The sequence below is a fragment of the Plodia interpunctella genome, chromosome 17, assembly GCF_027563975.2.
Source record: "Plodia interpunctella isolate USDA-ARS_2022_Savannah chromosome 17, ilPloInte3.2, whole genome shotgun sequence".
Taxonomy (NCBI): Eukaryota; Metazoa; Arthropoda; class Insecta; order Lepidoptera; family Pyralidae; genus Plodia; species Plodia interpunctella.
In genome coordinates, this window is record NC_071310.1 from 2,250,123 (window position 1) to 2,274,350 (window position 24,228).

At 41.3% G+C, this 24,228-nt stretch overlaps 2 protein-coding genes across 8 annotated transcripts in view; one reads left to right on the forward strand and one right to left on the reverse strand.

Moving 5' to 3' along the window:
* Positions 1-20,673, forward strand: part of Bruce (BIR repeat containing ubiquitin-conjugating enzyme) — a 49,895-nt gene extending 29,222 nt beyond the window's left edge. For both annotated transcript variants that reach the window (XM_053757498.2, XM_053757499.2), the window contains 26 exons: positions 231-466; positions 770-881; positions 1,142-1,229; positions 2,047-2,182; positions 2,697-2,781; positions 2,915-3,105; positions 3,324-3,425; positions 3,820-3,970; positions 4,474-4,616; positions 4,955-5,161; positions 5,634-5,770; positions 6,456-6,558; positions 7,479-7,625; positions 7,920-8,185; positions 8,584-8,788; positions 9,152-9,366; positions 9,739-9,909; positions 10,280-10,460; positions 11,045-11,207; positions 11,898-12,015; positions 12,316-12,439; positions 12,880-13,097; positions 13,465-13,704; positions 14,314-14,502; positions 18,178-18,312; positions 18,660-20,673. In XM_053757498.2, coding sequence (XP_053613473.1) covers positions 231-466; positions 770-881; positions 1,142-1,229; positions 2,047-2,182; positions 2,697-2,781; positions 2,915-3,105; positions 3,324-3,425; positions 3,820-3,970; positions 4,474-4,616; positions 4,955-5,161; positions 5,634-5,770; positions 6,456-6,558; positions 7,479-7,625; positions 7,920-8,185; positions 8,584-8,788; positions 9,152-9,366; positions 9,739-9,909; positions 10,280-10,460; positions 11,045-11,207; positions 11,898-12,015; positions 12,316-12,439; positions 12,880-13,097; positions 13,465-13,704; positions 14,314-14,502; positions 18,178-18,312; positions 18,660-18,824 — 4,228 coding nt within the window. In that variant the 3' untranslated portion in view covers positions 18,825-20,673. The remainder of the gene's footprint in view (positions 1-230; positions 467-769; positions 882-1,141; positions 1,230-2,046; positions 2,183-2,696; positions 2,782-2,914; positions 3,106-3,323; positions 3,426-3,819; positions 3,971-4,473; positions 4,617-4,954; positions 5,162-5,633; positions 5,771-6,455; positions 6,559-7,478; positions 7,626-7,919; positions 8,186-8,583; positions 8,789-9,151; positions 9,367-9,738; positions 9,910-10,279; positions 10,461-11,044; positions 11,208-11,897; positions 12,016-12,315; positions 12,440-12,879; positions 13,098-13,464; positions 13,705-14,313; positions 14,503-18,177; positions 18,313-18,659) is intronic.
* Positions 19,782-24,228, reverse strand: part of Ppn (Papilin) — an 82,733-nt gene continuing 78,286 nt past the window's right edge. For 4 of the 6 annotated variants that reach the window (XM_053757501.2, XM_053757502.2, XM_053757503.2 and 1 more), the window contains 5 exons: positions 23,620-24,027; positions 22,886-23,041; positions 22,453-22,563; positions 22,246-22,342; positions 19,782-21,922 (listed from right to left, as the gene is read on the reverse strand). In XM_053757501.2, the coding sequence (XP_053613476.1) occupies positions 21,832-21,922; positions 22,246-22,342; positions 22,453-22,563; positions 22,886-23,041; positions 23,620-24,027 (863 nt within the window). In that variant the 3' untranslated portion in view covers positions 19,782-21,831. The remainder of the gene's footprint in view (positions 21,923-22,245; positions 22,343-22,452; positions 22,564-22,885; positions 23,042-23,619; positions 24,028-24,228) is intronic. The other 2 variants (XM_053757504.2, XM_053757505.2) reach the window with 2 other exon arrangements.

Genomic DNA, 24,228 nt, shown 5'->3' on the forward strand with positions numbered 1-24,228 from the left:
ATAAAAGTTTTAAATTCCGCTAATATTATTTGACACGATTATATTTATTCACAAATATCATATATGTAAGTATGTTTGTTATTCAATCACAAAATTTGATAAACGCTAGCACGAGCGAAACACCGGGGCAAAGTTCATCATAAGTTCACCGTGATTCTTAGATTAACTTTTAATTTGATCATTCGTCTACCCTAACGAAACCGAAATGATGAATCGTTTTGCACGTGCAGCAACAACTGGGCGTCGGTAGTGTCCGCGTGCAGCCGCAGCGCGACGGGCGCGGCGCAATGGGCGCCGCTGGCCTGCGACGGCGCACTGAGCGCACTGTGCGCATGCGTGGTGAGCGGCGGCGCGGCCGGCGCGCACGCGCAGCTCGCGCTCCTGGCCGCCGCGCGCGCCGCGCCCTCGGCCACGCCGCTGCTGCTCGCCGCGCTGCTCGACGCCGACGTGCAGGCGCATGCGGCAGGTCCGTTACACTCTTCATCTAAATTTAATACTAATTAAAACTTTTCATAACAACAATAATAAAAAAGCTATGTTGATGACTTATTAATGTTACCAAATGAAAACGACACAAAAGATGTCGTTTTTTCTCACACATATCTCTTGTATGAGTGAAATGGAAGATATAACGAAATTTATAGGTTTACGGTTGAAAATTTTATGAGCCAATTTTTCGAATTCGTTTTTTTCTTGGTTTTCTTTTTGTTCTTGTAACGCCCTCATTTGCTTAAATATCTTATTAATTTGATATTGTTTGTTCTCCCAGCGTTCCAACCGGCGTCGGGCATGGGCCGCGCCAACGGCAGCATGAACGCGGTGTGCGAGGTCATCCGCCAGCTCTGCCGGGTGCCCACCGCCGGCGCCGGCGCCGCCACTAGGTAACGACCTCGCACCACTCTGTATGACCCCGTGGCTGGCCCTTCCCTGAGCTTTGCGGCGTCACAACCGACACATTTTGGGAAAGAGAAAAATTTTAGAAGCAAGGAATATTCTAAGACATTAATCACAATAATTTTATTTTGTTATTTTAACATGATGGCCTTTCAAATTGCCCTATCAAGACTTATTTTTTGTTGAATTCATATTTATAAATATTTGCCTTTTAACGTGTTACAATGTCATGTTTTAACTTGAACAGGTATCTGCAGTGGCTGGCGGCTGCGGCTGAGCTGTGGCTTCGATCGAAGATTTCCCCATCGGCTGCGCTCACGCACACGCTCGCAGAGGTCAGTACATTGTAACTTTACAAACTGTAATGTAGGCTTCATACTATCGCCGGACTCAGACAGATGCCAACGCGAGTGCATGAACATTGCGTAGTTTGTACGAGTGCTTTTATTTATTATAATGAAAAATCAGCAATGTATACCGAACTCGCCGAAAGTTTGTAGAACTGAAAGAAAGAAAGAAAAAATATTTTTTTGGTACATGCATATAAATAACACTTTACAATGTTTAAGATAAATACAAGTTGCACCAAAATGGATTTCGCTCAGCATTGTGTCCTGGCGTGAATCGGGACGCTGGTCTTCCGCGAATACCAAAGTACTTATAAACTAAAAGTTAAAACATAAAAAAAAGGTGGCCCTGCCTATTCAATATTATCGTGTATAAAATTCGCAATATGGCATACATTACAAAACATACCTACAGTAGAATGAACTCATCAATTTCATGCACAATTTCTTCTCAATTTAATGCCACAATTTATAAGTTTTGAATGTTTACGGATAGTGTGGAGTCAGCATAACAATAGTTGGCATACGTGGAATGGTCACTAGAGTGGGAGGACTAATATGTTCTACCATTTTCTATTTTATTATTTCTATTTACACTAGTGTTATGTGCCTCTGTCGCGTAAAGAAAAAGTATTAGATCACATCGTGAACACTGGCTGACTGTTTAGTTCACTAGTGAGCATGTGACTTGTCACTATAAGGCGGTAGTTGTAAAAGCCTATAGGCAATTTAAATACATCTATCACCAGTGTTAGCAGATAACACACTATAATGAACTAGAAAAAAAAAACATATTTTTATACAGGTATTGTGGACCCTAAAAGAAGAAAGAATACTGGAAAACATAGAGCAGTTGATAACGGACGATTTATTTGAATTAGTATACACCTGGGTGCAAGACGTGCCTGAAACTAGTCTACTCAAAGAAGCGCTTGATGCAGGTAATATTTTAATACATGTTCTCTCTTCGTCCACATTCAGTGCAGGGATGAAAGTGTAGGTTTTTTATAATTTGATGTTGTGTTCTATTTAATGTTGCTTATCGGAATAGTCATTGGCGTTTCTTCTCAATAGGGAATATTACTAAATGTAGCGATATTAGACGGCAACACTAAGAAGATGTAAACAGCTAATTTGAAATTGACAAGTCTCAAATGACTCGTAATGTTTGTCTGCTATAGCTTTATATAAGATGAAAATATTTATTGGATTATTAATATATTATTATTATGTTTCTCCTTAACAATACACAGTATCTAGGCCGGTCCTTTGAGAGGCTTGCGTGGGGATATAGATCCAACACGTAGAGGCCCTTTGGACAGTTTGGATGTTGTGTAGGTCTCCCGCCAAAACCCGCTCGCGGATTACCAACGATATATGCCCATGAGCATTAGTATACATATTTATTAGATTATTACAGAAAGTTGTAAATCATAATTTTCATATATTTTTCAGTTTTATGCTCCATGTGTTACATTCGACCGGAACTGTTCAGGATGTTACTGGAACACATGGACATACCTTTAGATAATGATGAAAGGTCAGTTTTACAATTTTTAAGTACATTTTTTAACTAAGTTTTTTCTGCGACTTACGTTATGATGGATGCTTTAAATAAGAACTAACTATTGTCCGCTTTGTGATTATTATGAAACGGTAAAGTTGTCCCCCAGCATGGAAGGGCTGACGGACGACACGAAGGTGCACAGTTGGCCAGCGCGGGCCGGAGCACGCGACACGGGCGTGGCGTGGGCGGCGGCGGGCTGGCAGCTGCAGAGCGTGGCTGTGTGCGCGCAGTCGCCCGCCGCCACGCTGCTGCTGCTGCACTGCCGGCTCTCGGCCGCCGCGGTCGCCGCCGTCGCTGGTAATATACACTTTGATTTTCTTACTATTCTTAAGTTTATAAATGCGAAAGTTTGTGAGGATGTGTTTGTCTCTTTCACGCAAAATCTACTGGACCGATTGTTATGCAATTTGGTATGCCGAAATTTCAACAGGAGCGAAGCCCCGGGCGCAGCTAGTTAAAAATAAATATAATTTTAAAATCTGTGATTTTTTTATTAACCCTTGTTTTATTTTCAGAATTCAGTGAAAAGAAATTAGAACAAATCAAGGAGCAGTTAGGTAGTTCTAGAGAAGATGTTCAGATGATGGATGATAAGGAAGCAAGCCAAAACAGGACGGGTATGTATAGTTACCCCGTTATTTGTAAAAAAGTTAAAGCACACTTTAATCTAAAGTTTGTTTTGTCCTTATCGCACTTTATAATATTTGAAAATTTGATAGAATGTCACAAAAACACTTTAGCTTCAAGTATCTTTTTTGGGAATAACTAGTAATATGTTATTTAGGATTTTCGTATTCAAAAATAGAACATATTCACCATCAATGGGTTCAGCTTTTTGTTTTTTCGGTCTTCGTATTTGTATAATATGCCTTATTCTTTCTTGAGTATGAGTGAAACCATCTACGCAGAGGTGAAGGTGAAGATGTCTATACTTTTGTCTAGACTAGACTAAATATTGCAAAATGCTTTGGCATCGACATGAAAAGTTGTAATTCCTTAAATATTTTGTAGATTTGCCGTCAATGCGGCGGGTATGCCAGTTGGTGGATTGGATGCGGCTGTTGTGTGTGGAGAGGAGACTGAAAGACTGGCTCGGCAGCGAGGGTGCTGTGTTCTGGAAGCCGCTGCTGCGCCTGCTGTGCCATCCCAGACCTCCGGAGAGGTTTGTACTTCGTCATCGTCTTACTCTTAGTTTTCAATCATTTGGGGTCGGGTCGAGGCAATATACTAGACTATATATCGGAGAGGTTTGTACTTATACTATACTAGATTATATATTTATTAGGGTAGTCTTCTTTTTATCGAAGCGTGTGAATACTAACATTAGACAGGTGTCGGATTTTATATACTGCGCTTAAAGGCATCTGACATGACTATTACAACTAACTACCGTATACCATATACTATACTTGACATTTATTGATATTTTAAATTCAATATGTGCGCAGTAGTGCGGCCTATTTATGCTCTATAAAGTGCCAGTGCGTGTAGGTATGAAACTAATTGCGTGTAGTCGTATATCGGAATAGCATTTTCATTTTGGTATTGGATTTGAAATTTTTAGTGCAAGTTGATTTGTGCAGAATATTGAATGATGTCACATTCTTTCTACCCTTTTGTACTGGTAAATGAAGTTGGAATAAACAACTTACATTTTATCTCCAGCACTTGGCAAGAAGCAGCCCAGTACGCGCAGCTGGAGGAGAACACAATCAGATTGTTCGCAGAGCTGACGGTGTGTCACTCTGCCAACCAGAAGTTGTTCGCATCCACCTTACATCATATATTAGAGACATTAAGTTGTGTCGGTGAGTATTTTGTTTTAATTTCATTCGTAAAGTGTAACTTGAAGTTGATTTTATTGAATTGACTGGCTAGAAAGTTAAATGCATTTTGAAATAAACGTTTCTGATGAAGGGTGGATTTAATAATCGAGTTTTTTCTGTTCTGTAGATGAGTCTTTTATTTTCGAAAACTTCTGTTGCAAATCTAAAAAAAAATTGTAGATCACTGTGTGTCCAATATTCGGGATCTAAGGAAGAACAAAGATCACTAATACATTATATACACCTCTGAAGGTGTTAGTACTGACGTCAGTTCAGTTTGAGAGATTTTAACGTTACTAAATAAAGTGATACGATCTCAGGTCCCGAAGGCATATCAGGGTTCACCCGCGCTCTGATCCTGCGGCTGGTGCTGTCGGCGGAGCGCGCGCGCGTGGCGCTGCGCTGGGCGGGCGGGGGCGCAGTGCCCCCGGCTGCGCCCGGGCACCCCGCTGCGCGACACCACGCGCTGCTGCGTCTGCCGCTCTCCATGACCGTGCGGCAGCTGCTGCAGGACCACCGCCCTCCCAGTCAGTGTCGCTAGTACATAGTCGTGTCTACGCGCCGCAACTTGATAAAACTGGTTTACGCGCGTGTCATATGTGAACCTCGAGATTATTCCGGGATTTTTTCGATGACAATTTTTTCTCAGAGGCCACGGGATTCCATATCTCGTGGCTTCGTTTTTTTTGTTGTAAACTCATGCAAGTATTCAACCAATAAGATTTTGTTTCCCATGTATGTATTCGATTTTAGATTTTGTGATTTCAATTTTGTCCGAGATTTTATTTTCAAAAATTTGTAAAAAAAAAAAAATCCATTCTAGTTATCGGCATGAGAATGTTACTAAAGCATTTATAGTAACAATACACTATCACCTACATTTTTTTAACCGCCAAGTCGGATTTTCGATAAAAAGTAAAACTCGTCAGCGCAATTGATCTTGCCGCTGACGACAGCGTTGACAGCGAGTGAAGACTTAAAGCTTGTAACCCGTTGCAGTGCCGCTGGTGGACGAGAGCGGCAAGCTGCCGACGACGGGCGCGAGCGGCGCCATGCTGCGCAGCGCCTCCGACACCGCCATCATGACCGTGGCCGACGCCTGGGAGCTCACGCTCGCCGCCGCCAGCGCCTCCAAGGTATCGCTCACTATCTCTTTACTCTCTAAACAAGAAGATACATTACTAGCTGTTACCTACATTTTCGAGACGAACAGTTATTTCTCCGGAATGAAAGGTACACCCTATGTCCTTCTCCATACTTTAAACTACATGTATGCAAAATTTCAAGAAGATTGGTTGAGTAGATAGAGCGTGAAGAGTTACGCTCTATCTCTACTTAACCAATCTTCTTGAGTTTGTATGTTACCTCTGTAACTTACTTTCATATTTATAATATAAGTTAGGATTGTATGTAGTGATAAGATTTTTATATATGTATGTTGGTGGAAAATAAACGCGACAACTACAGTTTTGTCTAAATATATCATACTTCCATATTAATATTATAAATGCGAAAATCTTTGTCTGTGACGCTTTCATGACTAATCCTCTAGTCCGATTTTGGTGAAATTTTGAATAGATTTAATAACCCGAAATGAAACATAGGCTACCGCGAGCGGAATTGCGGACAACAACTATTGTATAATAAATATGTTTCTGATTTATACATAAAGACGCCTACCGATGTAGATCGCGATCTATCGAAGAAAATATGTTAACCAAACTCCGCAAATTCAACATTTGTAGAGATATTATGTACACATATTTGATTGTATTGTTTGTAACGTACATTATTCTAATAAATGATTTATGGCTTTTGAAGGACAAGCGAGTGAAGGACGTAAAGAACACGTCGCTCAAGCAACAGAACAGCAAGAAACGGCAGTCCAAGACCAACGACGCGTCCGTCATGTCGGTGGCTGATGGTGAGTGATGCTTGAGATGTTGCACTCTTAAAGCCGGGTCCGCGGCGCCAATTTTCTAACAAAACATGTTATAAAAACAAGCTAGGAAAAAATGTTTGTTTACTCCATATTACGCTGTCACTTCCCCTCCCCGCAGGCGAACGCGGGGGATGTTATCCATTCGATTCGGAAAACATGATTTTGTTATTTTTCTAACATAATTGTTAGGCCCCTAATCGGTTAGTAAACAATGTTTTTGTGTTAGCTAACACGGAAATACGACGCTGCGGATCCAGCTTAATGTACTGCTCGCCCAAGATGTTGGTAAAGATGACTTTACCATATACTTTTAGCATCTGACTTATGAAAGTCAGATGCTAATTCAGGCGACACACACTAGATAAAAATGTGAAGCTTGTGTCATCTCGCAGTGCCTCTGAACCGACAGGTCCCGGGTTCGACCCCCGGTCGAGTCATGATCGAAAATGATCTGATTGGCTCGGGTCTTGGATGTTTATCTATATGTAATTGTTATAAAATATAGTATCGTTGAGTTAGTATCCTATAATACAAGTCTCGAATTTACTTTGGGGCTAAATTCAAATCATTTATCCAGAAATTAGACCTTCACCTTTTGTGTGATTTGTCCTAATATATTTATTTATTTATCTCTACGAGTTTTCACATTGACGATCGGCGTGGCCAGACACGCACTATTCTAAAATATTCTGAAAAAATCCGATTTTTCGATTTTTTTTAAACGAACAGTTGAATAGTAGCAGTTTAGTTGAGCTATTCTGAGCTAAGGACATGAAGAATGTATATGGCAATTATTAACTGATTCAACTCAACTAACAGGTCACCAATAGGTGAAGGTTCTTAGGTCTGAAAGTTCAGACACGATTCAACAGGGGAGGCGCTCAATGAGATATTGTTTTCAGAACTAATAGAGACAACAATATTGGTGCAAGTGGCGGGCATAGAGGGGTACGTGCCGTGCAGCAGCACGCTGGCGCAGCTGGCCAGCGCCGCGCCGCACGTGTTCGGGCCGCATCTCACACTCACGCTGCATCTCAACATCTCCGGCGGTGAGTTGTGCTGCACACTAAAATGCGGGCGTGGTACGCGTGCCCGCTGTTTGATGATTTACGACCACGCGCGTGTGATCTATATACAAAAAAAAAGTATGCGCGTCGGTATATACCGGCCTTTATCAATGTTTCCTCATCATTATCATCATACTAATCATTATGTCTTAAGGCGATTTAAGACAATACAATTTATGTACAATTAACATAGTCCATGACTATATTTATAACTATAGTTATAACCAAGTGTGTTGGCGAATTAATAATATGAATACGTCATATTGAATCCTGCAGGTCCCCGATGGGACGGCAGCAGCCACGCGGCCGGCAGTCAGAGCACTAGCACGAGCGCGGGCGGCAGCAGCTCCCCACCCGGCGCCCTCAGCCCCTCCCCTGCGGCGGGCTCCAGCGCGGTACTGCGGGAGTTTGGCGCGTGCGGGGGTCTGGCGCTGGTGGCGGCCCGTCTGCCCCGCCCGCACGCCGCGCCCCCGCCACCGCCCACGTTGCACCACCAGCATCACGATCTCGACTGGGTCAAGCTCGATGATCCTTACGCTGAGGTTAGTCGGTTAACCATTATTTATGATTTTGTAAAAAATATTTTTTGGTTTTAAATCTTGTTGTGAATTTCTGTTTTAATTTGATCTGATCGTAATTACTGCCATTTCGGTGGTATATATAATGTAATTTTCTACACTATTGTATTGTAATCATATATGACATTTAGTTGGTTTGTTAGCGAGACATGTGAGCTTGTAAAGGTCTAATCTTTCTAGTTGTACGATTTTGGTAATATTTTCTTTGTCAAAAGTTATAATAACTTTAGCATGTATTTTAATAGCCTATTATGGTTGCTAGGAAAAAACTTTTGAAACAAAAAATCTCAAATATGAAAATGTTTGTATCGCACTATTTGCTCACAAAGCGTCAACTTAATGAAGTTATCCACGTTTCCCAGGAGGTGGTGGACCTGGTGAATACCGGCAGCGGCGGCGGCAACGGCGGCGAGGAGACCGGCTGCACGGGCGTGCCGGCGCACGCGCTGCTGTCGCTGGGGCTGCTGCTGAAGCTGCCCGGCTACGCGGCCGCGCTGCTGGACGCCGGCCCGCGCGCCGTGCAGCTGCTGCGGCTGCTGCTCGGCGTCACACACGACGAGGACGGACGTCAGTTCATATATTATTTTCTTTTTTGAACTTCAAAGTATACTCTCTCTCATTTGAACTTTATCCCGATCGCACGCAAGTTGCGGTGACACCGGGGTAGATTATTAACATTTATATTAGATTTCACTAGCTTGTTGCCCGCGACTTCGCTTGCGTACATTTCCCACGGGAACAGTTATTTTTTCGGGATGAAAGGTACCCTATGCCCTTCTCCACACTTCAAACTACATGTATACAAAATTTCAAGAAGATTGGTTGAGTAGAGAGAGAGTGAAGAGGTAACATACAAACTTATTTTTGCATTTATAATATTAGTTAGAATTAGGTTTTTATTTTACGGTTGGCGATATTTTTTTTTCGTAGGAAGCATAATAGTCGGCGGTGGCAACACCACCGGCAGCGGCAACAACTGGTCGCTGGGCACGTTGCCGTTCCGAGTGGTCTCCAAGTTGCTCGAGGCGGCCGCGCTCGACACTCCGGAAGGCAAGGAGCTGCGACAGTCGCTCTTATCGCTAGGCGCCATAAGGCTCGTTTTGACGTGCCTTGCTGTGTTCTCACACCACCATACGCCGTGCGACGTACGTAAACTCCACCTAGTATGAGCAGGGTCGTCTTACAATCATTTATTTATTTCGTTAAACATTGCTAGTACATGGTGTACTGCGCCTTTTCGCAGACAATATTTATCGTGTTATATAAGACAAATAATAAATTTGGATTGAAAGCCAAGTAGTTGTATTAATTGCGGAGGTCATTATTTAATACAAAATTGTTATTTCTACTCTATTATAGGCTTAATTGAAATAAAACCTCTTCAATGAAAGATTGAAATTTAAAATGTTGAAATTAATTCATAAGAGTTCAGTACTTCTATGTAAATCGTATTTTTCTTTGAAATATTCCTATAATTTTTAAAGAAGCAATTGCACATGAAATTATTGAATTTGTAGAATAGTCAAGCGTCAAACGGGTCGTCGGCGAGCAAGTCTGAGGAGAAAAGTCAACAGTACTGGGCGAAAGGCACCGGGTTCGGTACCGGCTCCACGCAGCAGTCTTGGAATGTGGAGCAGGCGCTAGTGCGCCAGCGGACGGAGGAGGAACACGTCACTGTCTTGCTACAAGTGAGCACAACTATCTCGTCTGACCGTGTCATCCCTGTTTCATTCTCGACGAACTGGATTCGCTTAAAAATCTACTGATTTAATTAGAATGCCATTGTCGTAAACATGTTTTGTACCGAATATTTTTTGATTGAAAATTTTCTGATGAAGTTCGTTCGTTCTCAATATAATAGACGGATTTGCTTTATATTTCACTAGAAAGAGAGAATATTATTATTTTTCTACGCCGAAATTTTCACGTAGTGAAACTTGAGATAAGTCCAGTTTTGAGCTTATTTTATAGATTGCTTTGTGATTGTGCGTTTCTGTAAATGATGCAATAGAGTAAATATATATATTGAACGCAGGTTGACATAGATTGTGTTTGCAGGTATTAGCATCGTATATGAATCCCGGCGAGAAGTGGCCTCCGGAGGAGAGTCCGGCGTCGGAGTCCAGCCAGAGCTCGTGCGAGAGCCCGCCGGCGCCGGCGCTGGAGCCGGAGTTCATCGACCTCGTCGCCGGCAGCTCGCTCGTGCCTGCCATTTGCTCATATCTTAGGAACGACTCGGGTACGTGTTGTTTATATTGGAATGATAATCACATTACATAGTCGATTCAAATCAAAATCATAAAGATATCTAGACGTGCAAGTTATTGGCAAGAAGCTGTAGCTGAGCGGATTAGTGGCTAGCATGCGCAACGTTCTTTTAAATATATTGGGACAAATCACACAGATTGAGCTAGCCCCAAAGTGAATTCGAGACTTGTGTTATGGTATACTAACTCAACGATACTACATTTTATAACAAATACATATATAGATAAACATCCAAGACCTGGGTCAACTAGAAAAAGATCATTTTCCATCATTCCATCATCCGGGGATCGAACCCGGGACCTTTACCATTGCGCCATCGAGGTCCTCTTTGAATTTGACCATCCAGCTACTTGTATGAAGTTGCATGTGTATATCGTGACACGTCCCGGTAGCTGATATGCAAGTGTGCAAGTTATTGTGTGTATTTGACTTGATAAAATTCTCCATTTAAATAGATCTAGGTCTGATGAATTAATAAAAAAAATGTCGGTATTGTTTACCATCAAACGTTAGGCAGCTTTGCGTATTGCTACGTAATAATACCTGTTCCGTTAGTGCTGGACATGTCGCGGCACATCCCGCTGTACGTGTGCGTGCTGCGCTGCGCACGCGCACTGCACGCGCTGCGCAGCGGCCGCTTGGCGTCCGCGCTGCGCCCGCTGCCGCGGCTGCTGCACCAAATGTCGCGCACCACAAACTCATACGCTACCAAATTAAGGTAATGCTACATTTTTTATATTTTTCTGCAACAGCGCTTTACGCAGATGTGTCGTTCCTTTCGATCGCCTATGTAACTGTATTTTGTAACCGGTTACAAGAGAAGAACCTCTCCCTTTTTTGTAACCAGTTTAAAACTTAAACTTCGACAGTTAACATGTCAAGCGTGTCCTCCAGCGAAAACTTTTACTACTTATTTTTCCTTTTTCATTTGCAACGGTTTCCTTTTCGGACCTTATTATGTCATTACTTTCAGTTCCAAAATTCAAATTCTAAATGTTTATTGCCATTCATATTATACATCACTCGCTTTCTGTAGGCAAGTATTTGTAGCCTAGCAGTCAACCATTTGGCAAGTGTTGTCTGCACTTGCTCTCCTGCGTATGTGCCAATGATCTGACAGCAAAATATGATCGAACACTAAAAGTGTAAAATGGAGTTATCCACTCTACACAAAAAGTAGGGAATCGGATCATGGACTCCGATGCTGATCGCTGAGAAACTAGGAATACGTCGAGATGAAAGAAATCATTTACCTGATATACAATACCGTCTTATGTATGACTGAAATCATTTACATAGTTGTAATTTTCCTTTGTAGTAAATTATACATTTGCTTTATCGCGATATTTTTGCTTGTAGCCTTTATACCATGACGAAATTCGTAATAGCAAATTGTCATTTGTTTCAGGATGAGTAAAAAGAATATATTCGGTAAAATGACATATAGCCAAAGATTTAGTACTTCAAGCAATTCAGAATTATCAGAAGAAGACGAAGGGTTGGCGTCGTTAATAGCGGATATACAGGTAAGATTTTGTGTTCAGTGGACTTGTATTATTTTAAGTTTTTATAGACTACGTTCGTATGCAATTTGGTAATGAAATCACAATATTCATCGTTATGTATGCTTTGTGGTAGTGTAGAGATCAGTAGGCATTTTAACATTTGTCGTAGAAATTTTAGTAATATATAAATTGAGGTGGGCAGGGTCGTCAAGTAACGTTTGTAAGTTAACGTTATATATAATACTAATTAATAACGTTGTATATATTAGGCAACGTAATATTATAACGTTGTATATTATATGTTGTGTGATTTCTCTCTAGGCGACGTCGGCACTAATGTGGAGCGCGGGGGGAGAGGCGGAGGCGGGCGGGGGGCCGACGCGGTCTCTGGGGGGCGCAGGGAGGGAGGCGCGGTACATCGACCTCATGCGCACCATGCAGTTCGGTTAGTACAAGTTTTGTTCAGATTTATTTAACTTTAATGCTAAGCGTTGTCTAATAGTTTACCTTTATAAATTATTGTGAAGTTATTGTCATCTGATTAGATGTGAACCGATGACTTCGACATGTCTTAAATTACATGGGAAAAAAATCGACATGAACGATTGTCGTATTGTATCGAAACTTCAATTATTAGTACTTTATCCGGAAGAAAAAGTAGTCAATTTCTTTCTCCATGTATGTGTGTACATTATATGTATGTGAAAATTTAAGTTTGTATGACCATAATATCGACTGTGTTATAACGATTATATAGTAATCAAATAGATTTTCTATAAGATCTTTCATATCGAGCGCGTTATTAGCCAACACTGGCGTCATATATTATTTATTCGAGTCTCCTAAATACATCGCGACATGAATCACAAATATGATAATGTTTAGAAACGTTCGAAATGTTGGCGGAGTGTCCGGAGAGCGGGTTCAAGTTCACGGTGCCGTACCACTTCGAGGGCGCCGTGCGCGCGGCGGGCGAGCGCGCGCACCCCGCGCGCATGAAGCGCCTGGCGCAGGAGGCCGCCACGCTGGCCACCAGTCTGCCGCTCTCCTACTCCTCCAGTGTGTTCGTGCGCACCGACACCGACCGCCTCGACGTCATGAAGGTCTGACTCATCGATTGTGGGGACAGCGTGCTGCTGCACGAGGCTGTTCGCGTTAAGACTACAACAGTTCCTCAAATAGGCCGTGAAAAGAGATTTAAGGGCTGGCAATGCGCGTGTAACCTTTGTGTTGCAAGCGTCCATAGGCTGGGACCACGCGTCATGAACATTAGTTGTAAAACAAAACGGATCAATCCTACTAATTTCATTGTAACATAACTTTAGACAAAATGGCTCAATACTGAATCCTATGGAAGACCAAAGCGGAGACCTTTGCCCAGCAGTGAGACACATAAAAGAGGCTATTAAAATGTAATTTTTCAAAATCATAATGACATCTTTAAAATTATTAAATAAGAATAATCGACAGGTATTAATAACGGGTCCATCGGACACGCCGTACGCGAACGGGTGCTTCATCCTGGACGTGTACTTCCCCGCGGAGTACCCCGCGGTGCCCATGCTCATCAACCTGGAGACCACGGGCCGCCACTCGGTGCGCTTCAACCCCAACCTGTACAACGACGGCAAGGTGTGCCTCTCCGTGCTCAACACCTGGCACGGCCGCCCCGAGGAGAAGTGGAACGCGCACACTTCTAGCTTTCTGCAGGTTTGTTATTGTCGTTGAAGTGTTTTATTTCTTAAATCAATTTTATTTCACATTTTGATCATTAAAACTAATATTTATGTAAGTCGTATATTGTCCGCATTTTTTATCATTTCTTCTTTCGTCATCCGTATTTGACTAGAATGACGAAAGGGAAGAAGTGATAGAAGTGAATCATTCCTTCATAGGTTTTAAAATTTAACGACTCTTAGCTCCCGACTCCCGAAAGAAGCTACATACTCAGTTTCGACTTTCTGCGCTCAGCAATTTCGGCTGTACGTTGTCTGTCAATCAAATACGGAAGATTTTTATAGTTTGATGTTTGTTTGCATCCATGTTATTTACGTCAGGCTTATACCAAAAAGGGCCTTAGATAAATAAGAGGGAGATAGATAATATACTAGTAGTTTCCCTATTGGTAAAATGTAACTAATCTCTAGCTCTCCCAACTATATACACACCAAAAATCAGCTCAATCCAATGGTTCGTTTTAACGTGAAAGAAAGATAAACTAACAAATAAAAACACACGTTTACATAATATTAGTATTGATTGTAAAGTTATATAAAATGATATAAAATAAAAGACTTAGTTATAGTTGACGTTCGGCAGGTGTTAGTGTCGATCCAGTCGCTGATCCTGGTGCCGGAGCCGTACTTCAACGAGCCGGGCTACGAGCGCAGCCGCGGCACGCGCGTGGGCAGCAGCGCCTCGCTGGAGTACAACTCCAACATATACCAGGCTTGCGTGCGCTGGGCCATGCTCGACCATCTGCGGAGCCCCGAGCCCTGCTTCAAGGAGGTAATGTGTCCTAACATTGCCGTCAGTTACACGTTTAAGCCCCGGATGAAATACGTCATTATATTCACCGCTGCCTCCTTGGTAATAGTTTATAAATAATATAATGTCATAATCACTGTTAACTCTTTGCCAATTTCCCCGATTTTCTTGTGTTACTAGAGGAAATTAAAGTCAAACCTGACATTATTATTTTAACAGAATGCTGGCTGGATAGTAATCCTAACATACCCATGCTTGATGGATATTCACATTTTGTCTCCACATCTCCCGCCAATCAAAATGACGGCGTACTTGTCTATTATAACAAACAACTCACTGGAATTGCAACAAGTGAACCACCTATCTCCGAAGCCAGCAGCATTCTAATTAAACAGAACACAGAAACTGCTATCTTAGGTATATACCGACCGTGTGCATTTACAAATTCTGATAACTTTATCCAATCCTTACATGCTTCTCTCACATCGTTGAAGTTATTTAAAAATATCATTATCATCGGAGATATAAACATTAATATTTCTTTAAATTCCCAAGACGACGACAGTGAAACTTATTTGAACATGTTGGCTCACCACGGTTTGCTTCCGGCTCATTCCTATCCCACTAGAGGTTCGAATTGCCTAGATCATGCCATACTCAAATCTTCCCTGCCCGCCTACTGCTTTGTAGTTGAATCTACCATCACTGACCACCAAGCCGTCTTACTGTCTTTATCTAATAGCAAATCTTCTACTCCACGTCCTCCCTCTAAACTTGTCGACTACAAGGGTCTAAATAGTGCTATTGAACACACAGATTTTTCTCCAATACTCAAATCTACCAATCCTGAACTGGCTACTAACTTACTTATTTCCACTGTCCAGTCTTTAATTTCCCAACACACTTCTAGCGATACCCTCCCCCGTCGCCGTAGAATTATCAAGCCGTGGATCACACCAGGGTTACTTAGATGTATCCGCAATAGGGACCGTCTCTATAAAAAAACGAGAAGTAATCCGACTCACGAGGTATACCGCACGACATACGCCAGATACCGTAATTTTTGCTCTAAAGTCCTTAAATCTGTGAAACGGTGTTACGAAAAAGAATTGTTGAAGAAGGCAGGTTCTAACTCCAAAGCCCTTTGGACTGCCATTAAAGATGTCACTAACTCTTCCAAATCCTCTTCCTCGGCCTCGGAATTATTATCTGTTATGCCTTCACCCGACAGCTCACTGGCTCATGTCAACTCCTTTTTTGTTAATGCTGGCAAACATCTCGCAGAAGATATTATAAAGAACAGCCAGCCTAATACCACCTTACCTCCAGTTAACTCGTCGGCTGCTGGTTCTCCAACTGCTTCTAAATGCTCATCATTTGTCCTGTTAGAAGCCACATGCTATGAAGTCGGCTCCATCGTAGACTCCCTAAGAGAAAACTGTGCTGTGGGCTGGGACAGAATACCTATGTCCCTTATTAAAAGACACAAGATAGTTTTCCTCCCTTTAATCACCCACATCTGTAATCTTTCGATGTCCACTGGAACATTTCCGATTTGCTTGCATTCAAAAGAGCCCTGGTTCACCCCATACATAAAAAGGGTGATCGCAACCAACCCGATAATTATCGACCTATATCGATTCTCACAGCCCTATCAAAAATCCTAGAACGTCTTATTAACAACCGTCTCATGTCTTTCCTGGAGTCACAATCAATACTGTTCCCGAACCAACATGGCTTTCGAAGCAGAAAATCTACCAGCAGTGCTGTTCACGAGCTCACAGACTATGTTGTTCGTAAACTTGATGAAGGCCACAAATGCTTAGGCATATTTCTCGATTTGGCCAAGGCCTTTGACACGGTTTCGACTGACATTCTTCTAAAAAAGCTGGAATCGATTGGTATCAGAGATATCCAGTTGAGACTGTTCCAGAGCTATTTTACTGGTCGAGTACAGTCGGTTGTCGTGGATGGTCAAGTAAGTTCAGATTTGCCAATTCTTTATGGTGTTCCCCAGGGTAGTATACTGGGACCTACTCTCTTTTTGGTATATCTGAATGATCTTTTCTCATTATCCATCCCCCACTGCAAGATCATCTCCTATGCCGATGACACCGCTCTCTTGTTCTCGGCCAAAACTTGGGAGAGTACTTATCTGCTAGCGCATAGCGGTTTTGAAATTGTCTCCAATTGGCTTCGTCTCAACCTCCTTTCTCTTAACATCGCAAAAACTAAGTTGGTCAACTTTTCAATTTACAACCTTATTTACCAAAATCAAATTTTATCCAGGCAGCGCTTGATCGCACATACCCACCCTAGTTCTACTCCCTCTACCTGCTCCTGTCCCTCCTTGACCCCCTCTGACAAAGTAATGTATTTAGGAATAATTATAGACAAGAATTTAAATTTTAAAGAGCACATAAATGTCACTTCAGGAAGAATCCGCAGGCTTATGTTTGTTTTCAAACGTTTAAGGCATGTTGCTGATCCCCATGTAGTAAAAATGGTATATTTTGCACTCGGGCAATCTTTACTAACTTACTGTCTCACTATTTGGGGTGGAGCTTGCAAAACAGTCTTGATTAAAGTAGAACGAGCGCAAAGAGCCCTACTAAAAGTCTGCACGTTTAAACCATTTTTATTCCCGACAAATGAGTTATATCAATATTGTCAAGTTCTTTCTGTTCGTCAGTTATACATATTATACACCATCCTACAACAGCACACAATTACTCCTTTTAACCCCAATTTACCTCGGCGAAACCGTATTGTAGCCACCTCCTCTGTTTTCAATACACGATTTACCCACCGCTTTTTCTGTTTCTCAGGTCCATTCCTATATAATAAACTCCAAGCTTCTCTGCACATTTTATCTCTTTCGAAATTCTCCTGCAAACAACTAATCTTTAAATACTTACTCAACCTAAACTATGAAGAAACTGAAAATCTCTTGGTCACCCTTCAATAAACTTCTCTCACTAACATTAACCATATACCTATTATTATTTATTTTATTTATATGGTTATAGTACATAATTTATCTCCATCCTGCTAACGATATGCACATATTAATATTGAATAAATTGAGTGCCTCATGTTATTAAAGAGTCTACTTTCTTCACATTGTTACTGTTAAAATAATATGAAACTATACAATGTACTGATATTATAGTAAATTAGAAATACGAAGGGAGCACTGGAGAACTGTAACACAGGCCCCGCCTTCATCAGTCTCCAGTCTTCTACAATCGTATTTAAGTATGTTTATTTATAACTGTTACTTTTCTGTATTTCCCGTGTACGATTGTTGAAGAGAATAAATAATTTTTTTACTTTTTTTTTTTTTTTACTCTTTGATGGAGGTAATAGTAAATAAAAATGACGACCAGTTGGCTGGTAGCCAGTCATCTTTATTACACCAATTGAGTTACATAAAAAATAAGGTTCAGGTTCCACGAGAAAATATGTTTTGCATTATTTCATTTATTTATGTGTTTGCATGTTCGCAGTTGTATTTGGCATTCCAAACGGCGTAAGCAATAAACTATAAAGGTTATTTTAAAGTTTAATTAAATATTTAAGTTAAATTATAACATGTCGCCTCCCTGGCGTCTACTCTCTTTCCGAATGCTATCAGCTGCCAAGGTTATATGGGTCTATTTAGTTGCATATATTGAATACTTGGTATTGTTGCAGGTGATCCAAACGCATTTCTGGATCAAGCGGAACGAGATAATGCAGACGGTGGCCAACTGGATCACGGAGCTGGAGACGCAGAGCGGCGACGAGCGCACGCAGCGCACCATCCAGCTCAACCTCATGGCGCTCAAGGTAAACGGGTTTTTAGATGTTTTTCCCTACTAGATGGCGCTTGTTGAATGTGAGGTCCGGCTTACTGTCCGATATTGTCACTTAAAGTCATGTCCCTCAAGGTAAAGGTTGTTTTCACATACAATTTAACATTGAGTGTAATATTTTAGTTTTTGGTGCAATATTTTTGGCATGTTTTTATTAATAATTTATATGAAAAAAAAGGATTATTTTTATTAAACATTTTAATTAATCCTTTTATTTTTTATTACCTATATAAAATTAAAATACCTTAATTTACTGTGAGCAATTGTGTGGAGGGGTAGGAACGTTTGTAGTATAATCTGACGAGACTTGCTTCCCCTCAGCGGCACTACGTGAAGCTGCAGGAGGAGCTGGGCAAGCTGCCGGTGCCGGCGGGGCTGGAGGAGCTGGACGAGCCGTTCCAGCTGCCGGCCGCGCCCGCGCCTTCGCCCGCGGCCGCCGACCTCGACCACGACATGGAGAAGCTGGTGTCGCAGGTGCTGGACTGATCTCCCCGCGCCTCCGTCCGGTCTGAACACGAAGCCCCGCCTACACCGCGTTTTGCTACTCGCTTTTCGTAATCCTTTTATTTGTAATAGAACCTTTCTTTTTATAGTTTTTTTTGTAGGTTTTACTTAAGACTTAGTGGGACCTTTATTTAGTTTAACACTTATTGTGATACTAAAATGGGCCCGCGTGGCGCCCGGTAAGCTATTTAAGACGGTGATAGATGTACGGGCCGACGTCATTGTATTATAGTAGAGGGCCGCGACTCGAGCCGTCGACTACTCGCGTAATCGATACATCGAGCAGCGCCGGCGACGACCCAGGCGATTGTTGTGTATATTACAATATAATTTGATGTACATAAAACTATTGTGTTTTAATTGTTTCGGTATTAAGAATATATTATAACGATAACTCTGAAAGAGTTGGCGAGCGTCGTCGACGCCGCGCCGATCTAGTAAATTATTATAATATTAAATACACGCTTGATGTTAAAATTATGTATACTTAGGCCTAGCCGACACGGTTAACAATGTTTTGGTTGCACTCGCGGATGGACTGACAATAAGCGGCCGCCAGCTGTAATAGTTGCATGAGCCGCTCCTGCCGGACTCACCACGTGTTGTTATATTTGACTGTGAATTTCGGAATGTAAATAAAAATTTATGTTATCGCAATGTCCTTTTTTATTTATTTTATCGTCCTGTAAATTGTGTTCAATTGATAGGATAACTCATTTAAATTGTAGAGATAATATAATGTTATGAGCACACTATACTATGTAATTATTATTGCTCTTAGGCTAATATTCAATGGATGATGCAAATAGTTAACGCTCAGTCGAATGCACAATGTGTATTATACTCCTACTCATAGATAAATGCTAGTACGCAACCAAGTGTATCTGTGCATCGTGAGTTGTACATACATAATTGATTTAAGGCCGGAGCATACAGACATTGGAACGCCTGCGCATGTGTTTTCTTTTTTTTGCATGTAATTATAGCTAGCTGCGTTACAAATAAAAATTAAAAAAAGCGCGCTGTTATGTTATAAATGTGCACCGGCCTTAATGATTAATATTAATTTCTTCACTTAGGTGGCTTCCAAAGAAGCCAACAGTAAATAGTACTATTTGGCAAATTTGGTTTTCTAAGCATGCTGGCCTTGCATCTGCTCGATATGACCTTTACCATAATTTCTAAATCATTTTTTAAAATTAAATCGATGGTCAAATGATCTAACGAGAGCTTCGAAAGCGAAACTATTTCGACTGAAACTTTTGAAAAATCTATTTAGATCATGACTAAAGAATATATAAAGATGGGAGCTCAGCGTGACAGAAAATTAACCTTTGTAATTATTGCTCATCTGAAATTTAATTCTAGTGTATGTGGAACTGCTGAATGTATGTATTTTTCTTCTAAACATTCTTGGTCCAAATATTTCATCATTGGAGACATTTGGTTGCTAGGGGCTAAAATAAATCGAGCTTAGTACATAAAGGGGAGATCGAGGCCGTAGGCAAATTGTAGGTAGTTCCGAAAATTACCTAAAAGATCCATGGGCTGGTTATGTGATGGAGATTTGTTTGTTTTCGAGAATATTCCAAATTTTTTGCTTGCCAAATTGAACATGGAACGATGAATAAGAACATCATACATACATAACGTTCAAGAAGAAATTAAGAGTACCATCATCAGAGGCAGCCTATGATTTGATTAAAACATCTCGAACTGAATTTATAGGATACTTATTAGATACATGTGTATTATAATTTGTATCAAATGAAATAAAAGTGTGTTATGTAAGTCGTGGTTTAACAATGTATAAATAAAAGAACGTTCACTAGTAAGGCTTTTTATTGCTGGTCTATTTACATGGTCACAATATAAAAATCCTTAACATATTATTATGACTATATATAACACTGTTTCTAGCTTATCTCTACCAATACTAACATTCAGATTTCGTGGTATAAATAATTTATTTATTCGATTGCTCTCGCATTGCGTCTTCCGCCCATCACAGATGGTGCTATTTGTGACTTTAATGTATTTACATAAAGTACCTATTTAAGTATTCTATCTACAGTAAATAGCGTCTATTGGTATCTTAACACAGAGTGTACAATGAAAACGTCGCGCAAACTTAATTTTATATAATAGTAAAAGCAGGCCGCACACCAGCGTCACATGCTGCATGCATCGAACATTTACGTCGCCACAATCATTGCGATGCATCAGCTTACTACAAATGTATATGCGCACATCGGAAGCACGGTTGTAGCGTGTCACCGATTTGAGAATGTCGACATCATCGTCTGATGACGACGATTTCTTGATGTGGCGATTAATGAGAAAAAAAGACGTTATTGGGTTCATCCGTTTAATCAAGATTGCAGAATTTACGGGAATTTCAATTGAATTTTTCTCCAATCTTAGTCCAAATAACTTCTGTGATCCGTCTGTTACTATAATCATTGAATGTATGATTTAAGTATAGGGTTTTTGCAACCTCTGTAAGAAACTCAACGTAAAATTCAATGTTGTCTTTCATTTTTGCAAACCAACGCGACACGAAAAACAATCGTGTTCGATCTTGAATTCTAGTAGCACGGAAAATATCTCGCCACAAAGTGCGCCCGCTAGAAATGTTTCCTCGGTGTGCGTGTTCACCACGGGGGCATTAAATGTGCGTTTCAAATGTGGCGCTTCAATTATCGAGAAACAATTATATGCCTGGTGTGCGGCCTGGCTAAGTTCACTCACTACAATCACACAATCATTCACAAAATTAAATGGAATTCTTGAAGAGGAATAGAAACTTGTGATGAACGTTCACTCTATGGCACTTGATACAACGAACTGGTTAAAGTCCATCGAGGATTTGACCGAAAAGGTTTATACTTGTTATAAATACTAAAATACTCTTACTTTGTGGAAAAATAGAGAATTTAAACAAAAATACTAACACTTAAAGCTATAGTAAGTCCCCTGGAAGGGTGGTTTATTTCTTATCAGCCCAGGACTGGTCCGCTTGCAGCTCGAAGTCCTGAGGGTCCAGTTGGCCGGCCTGCATGCAAGACTTGCAGCAGAACCTGGTGAAATAGATCCCATTACTATATGTTCAATTCAATCCTAATATCTTTCTTCCCATTAATACTGGATATGCGAAAGATTGGACGTGGGTGTGTGATGTTACAAATAACGCAATCATTTCATACTGAACGATATGCGATGAAATTTGGTACCTACCTACATGGGGTAGAATTTAACCTGGAATAGCGTATAAAGTACTTACATAGGTAATTTTATTCCCAAATTTCTACGACACCGAAGCTTCGGTCGCAGCTAATATATAAAACAAGAGATTTGCAACTTGCATAAAAGACAACACGAGAGGAGTGACGCAAGTACTTACTGTGAATAGTATTTGTGCTGGCAGAACTTGCTTTGCACGATGAGGTGGCAGTTCGCGAAGAACGGATTGTCCGTGCACTTAGCCGGGATGTAGATTCCTGAAAAGAAAATATTGATGATATCAATATTTTTGGTAAATAAAAAAGCCCGTATTCCACCCAGGTGAATTAGTCTCGTCAGATGGACGACGGATGATGGTAGTGGTTACCTTGTACGCTGATGCTGACGGTGTCCTGATGCGAGCTGTACGCGTTGCTGGCGTGACAGCCGTACACTCCGCTGTCGCTCGACGTCAGGTCGGATATCGTCAGGCGGGACTCTTGAAATTTAGGACAATTGCGTTAGGTACTGCGCTATCATAGGTGGTACTGTAGGTACTACCTTATTATGAAAACATCAACAACGAATAAAGAACGAGAAACAACAACTTATTATGAACATTTTTATGAGTGGAAAATCATTTCGAGGAAGAGAGCACATTACAGCATCCCGCAGAGAATTTGGATTCTGAAATAGGTGGTTAATTTTCTACTGCTAAAAGAAGTTGCTCGATTTTTAAGATAACAATAGAGCGACTTCTTTGATCTTTTGTTATTTTATTGTGTCAAAATGAATGTGGTATAATCTCGTTCGTGTAACACCTGTGATCTGCGTGCGCTGGTTGGCCGCGAGCGGGGCGCCGTCTTTGGTCCAGTAGACGTTGGGCAGCGGGTAGCCGTCCACCTCGCACGGCAGGTTCAGTTCCGCGCCCGGCGCTATCCGAGTGGTCTCCGCTAGGATATGAGTCTTCACTGGCACTGTACAGACATACCAATTGAGGGTTACTCGAGAAGGATCGCAACCACAGGCGGCCACAATTGACGTTCTCATGCGGCGTGTGTATCAGGCTCAAGCTTACATAATACGCGACAACTATTTAAAGTAGGTTCATGTGTATTTGTAGTATTGTAAATAATATTATTAAACAGTTTTATGTAAATTTAAATATTCGCATTTGAAGTTTCAATATTTGGTCAATTCAAGTATTCTTACTTACTCAAAACATCCTCCAACATCCGCTTACGAAAAATGCATGCTTGACAAATATTACCATTCACATTATGATTGATACACAAACACAATAACAAAAATATCCGTTATTTTTAACAATTTGATATCTACTCATGCGCAAGCATCATGCAACAAGATATTGTTTTCTAAGAATAGTAGGTACAGTCACGTGCATAAATGTTTATGACTTGAGAGATTTCGCTCACATTTCGGTTTTTATATAAAAATATAATATTCCCCAATTCTCAGGATAATGAAAAAAAAAATCTTAATTTAACAAGGATCAGAATCGAGAGCGAATCAACAAGCCTGTCGCCAGTCTTACCGGTGTACACGGGTACCGTGATCTCCGGCACGTATGGCGTAGTGGTGGTGGTGTCCGGGGTCCGCTGCGTCACCAGCACCTCCTGCGCCGAGGGGTACCAGCGCGACTCCGGCCTGTATGCCTTTACAACCACCGACCACGAAGTAGGCTTTCCGATTCCATTATACGCTTCACAAGTGTATTCTCCTAAAGTTTCTTCGTTGAGCTTCCTTATGAGCAAGACGTTGCCTCTCGCTTCGTACAACGCGCTGCTGAAGGGCACCATGGGTCCAGAAATCCCGCGGTGCCACACGACTGTAGGCGGCGGGTAGCCGTATGCCATACAGCGTAGACTCACGCTGCGGCCCAATGATCCAGTCACCTCCGCATCGGCCTCTCCAGATATGCCCGCCGGCAATTCCACGGGATCTAACCACCCCCATTTGTTAGTATGTTCTACTAGAACTCGCGAATGCCGATATTACCGGCGACATTCACGAATCCTTTGTTAAAATCTACTATGCAAAGAACTAAGTGAAATTGTTATGAATGAAAGTGAACAACGTTCCGATGTTACTGGTGTTTAATTTCCAGTTGTCATCCAGGAACATCGGAGCGCCAGCGACCACT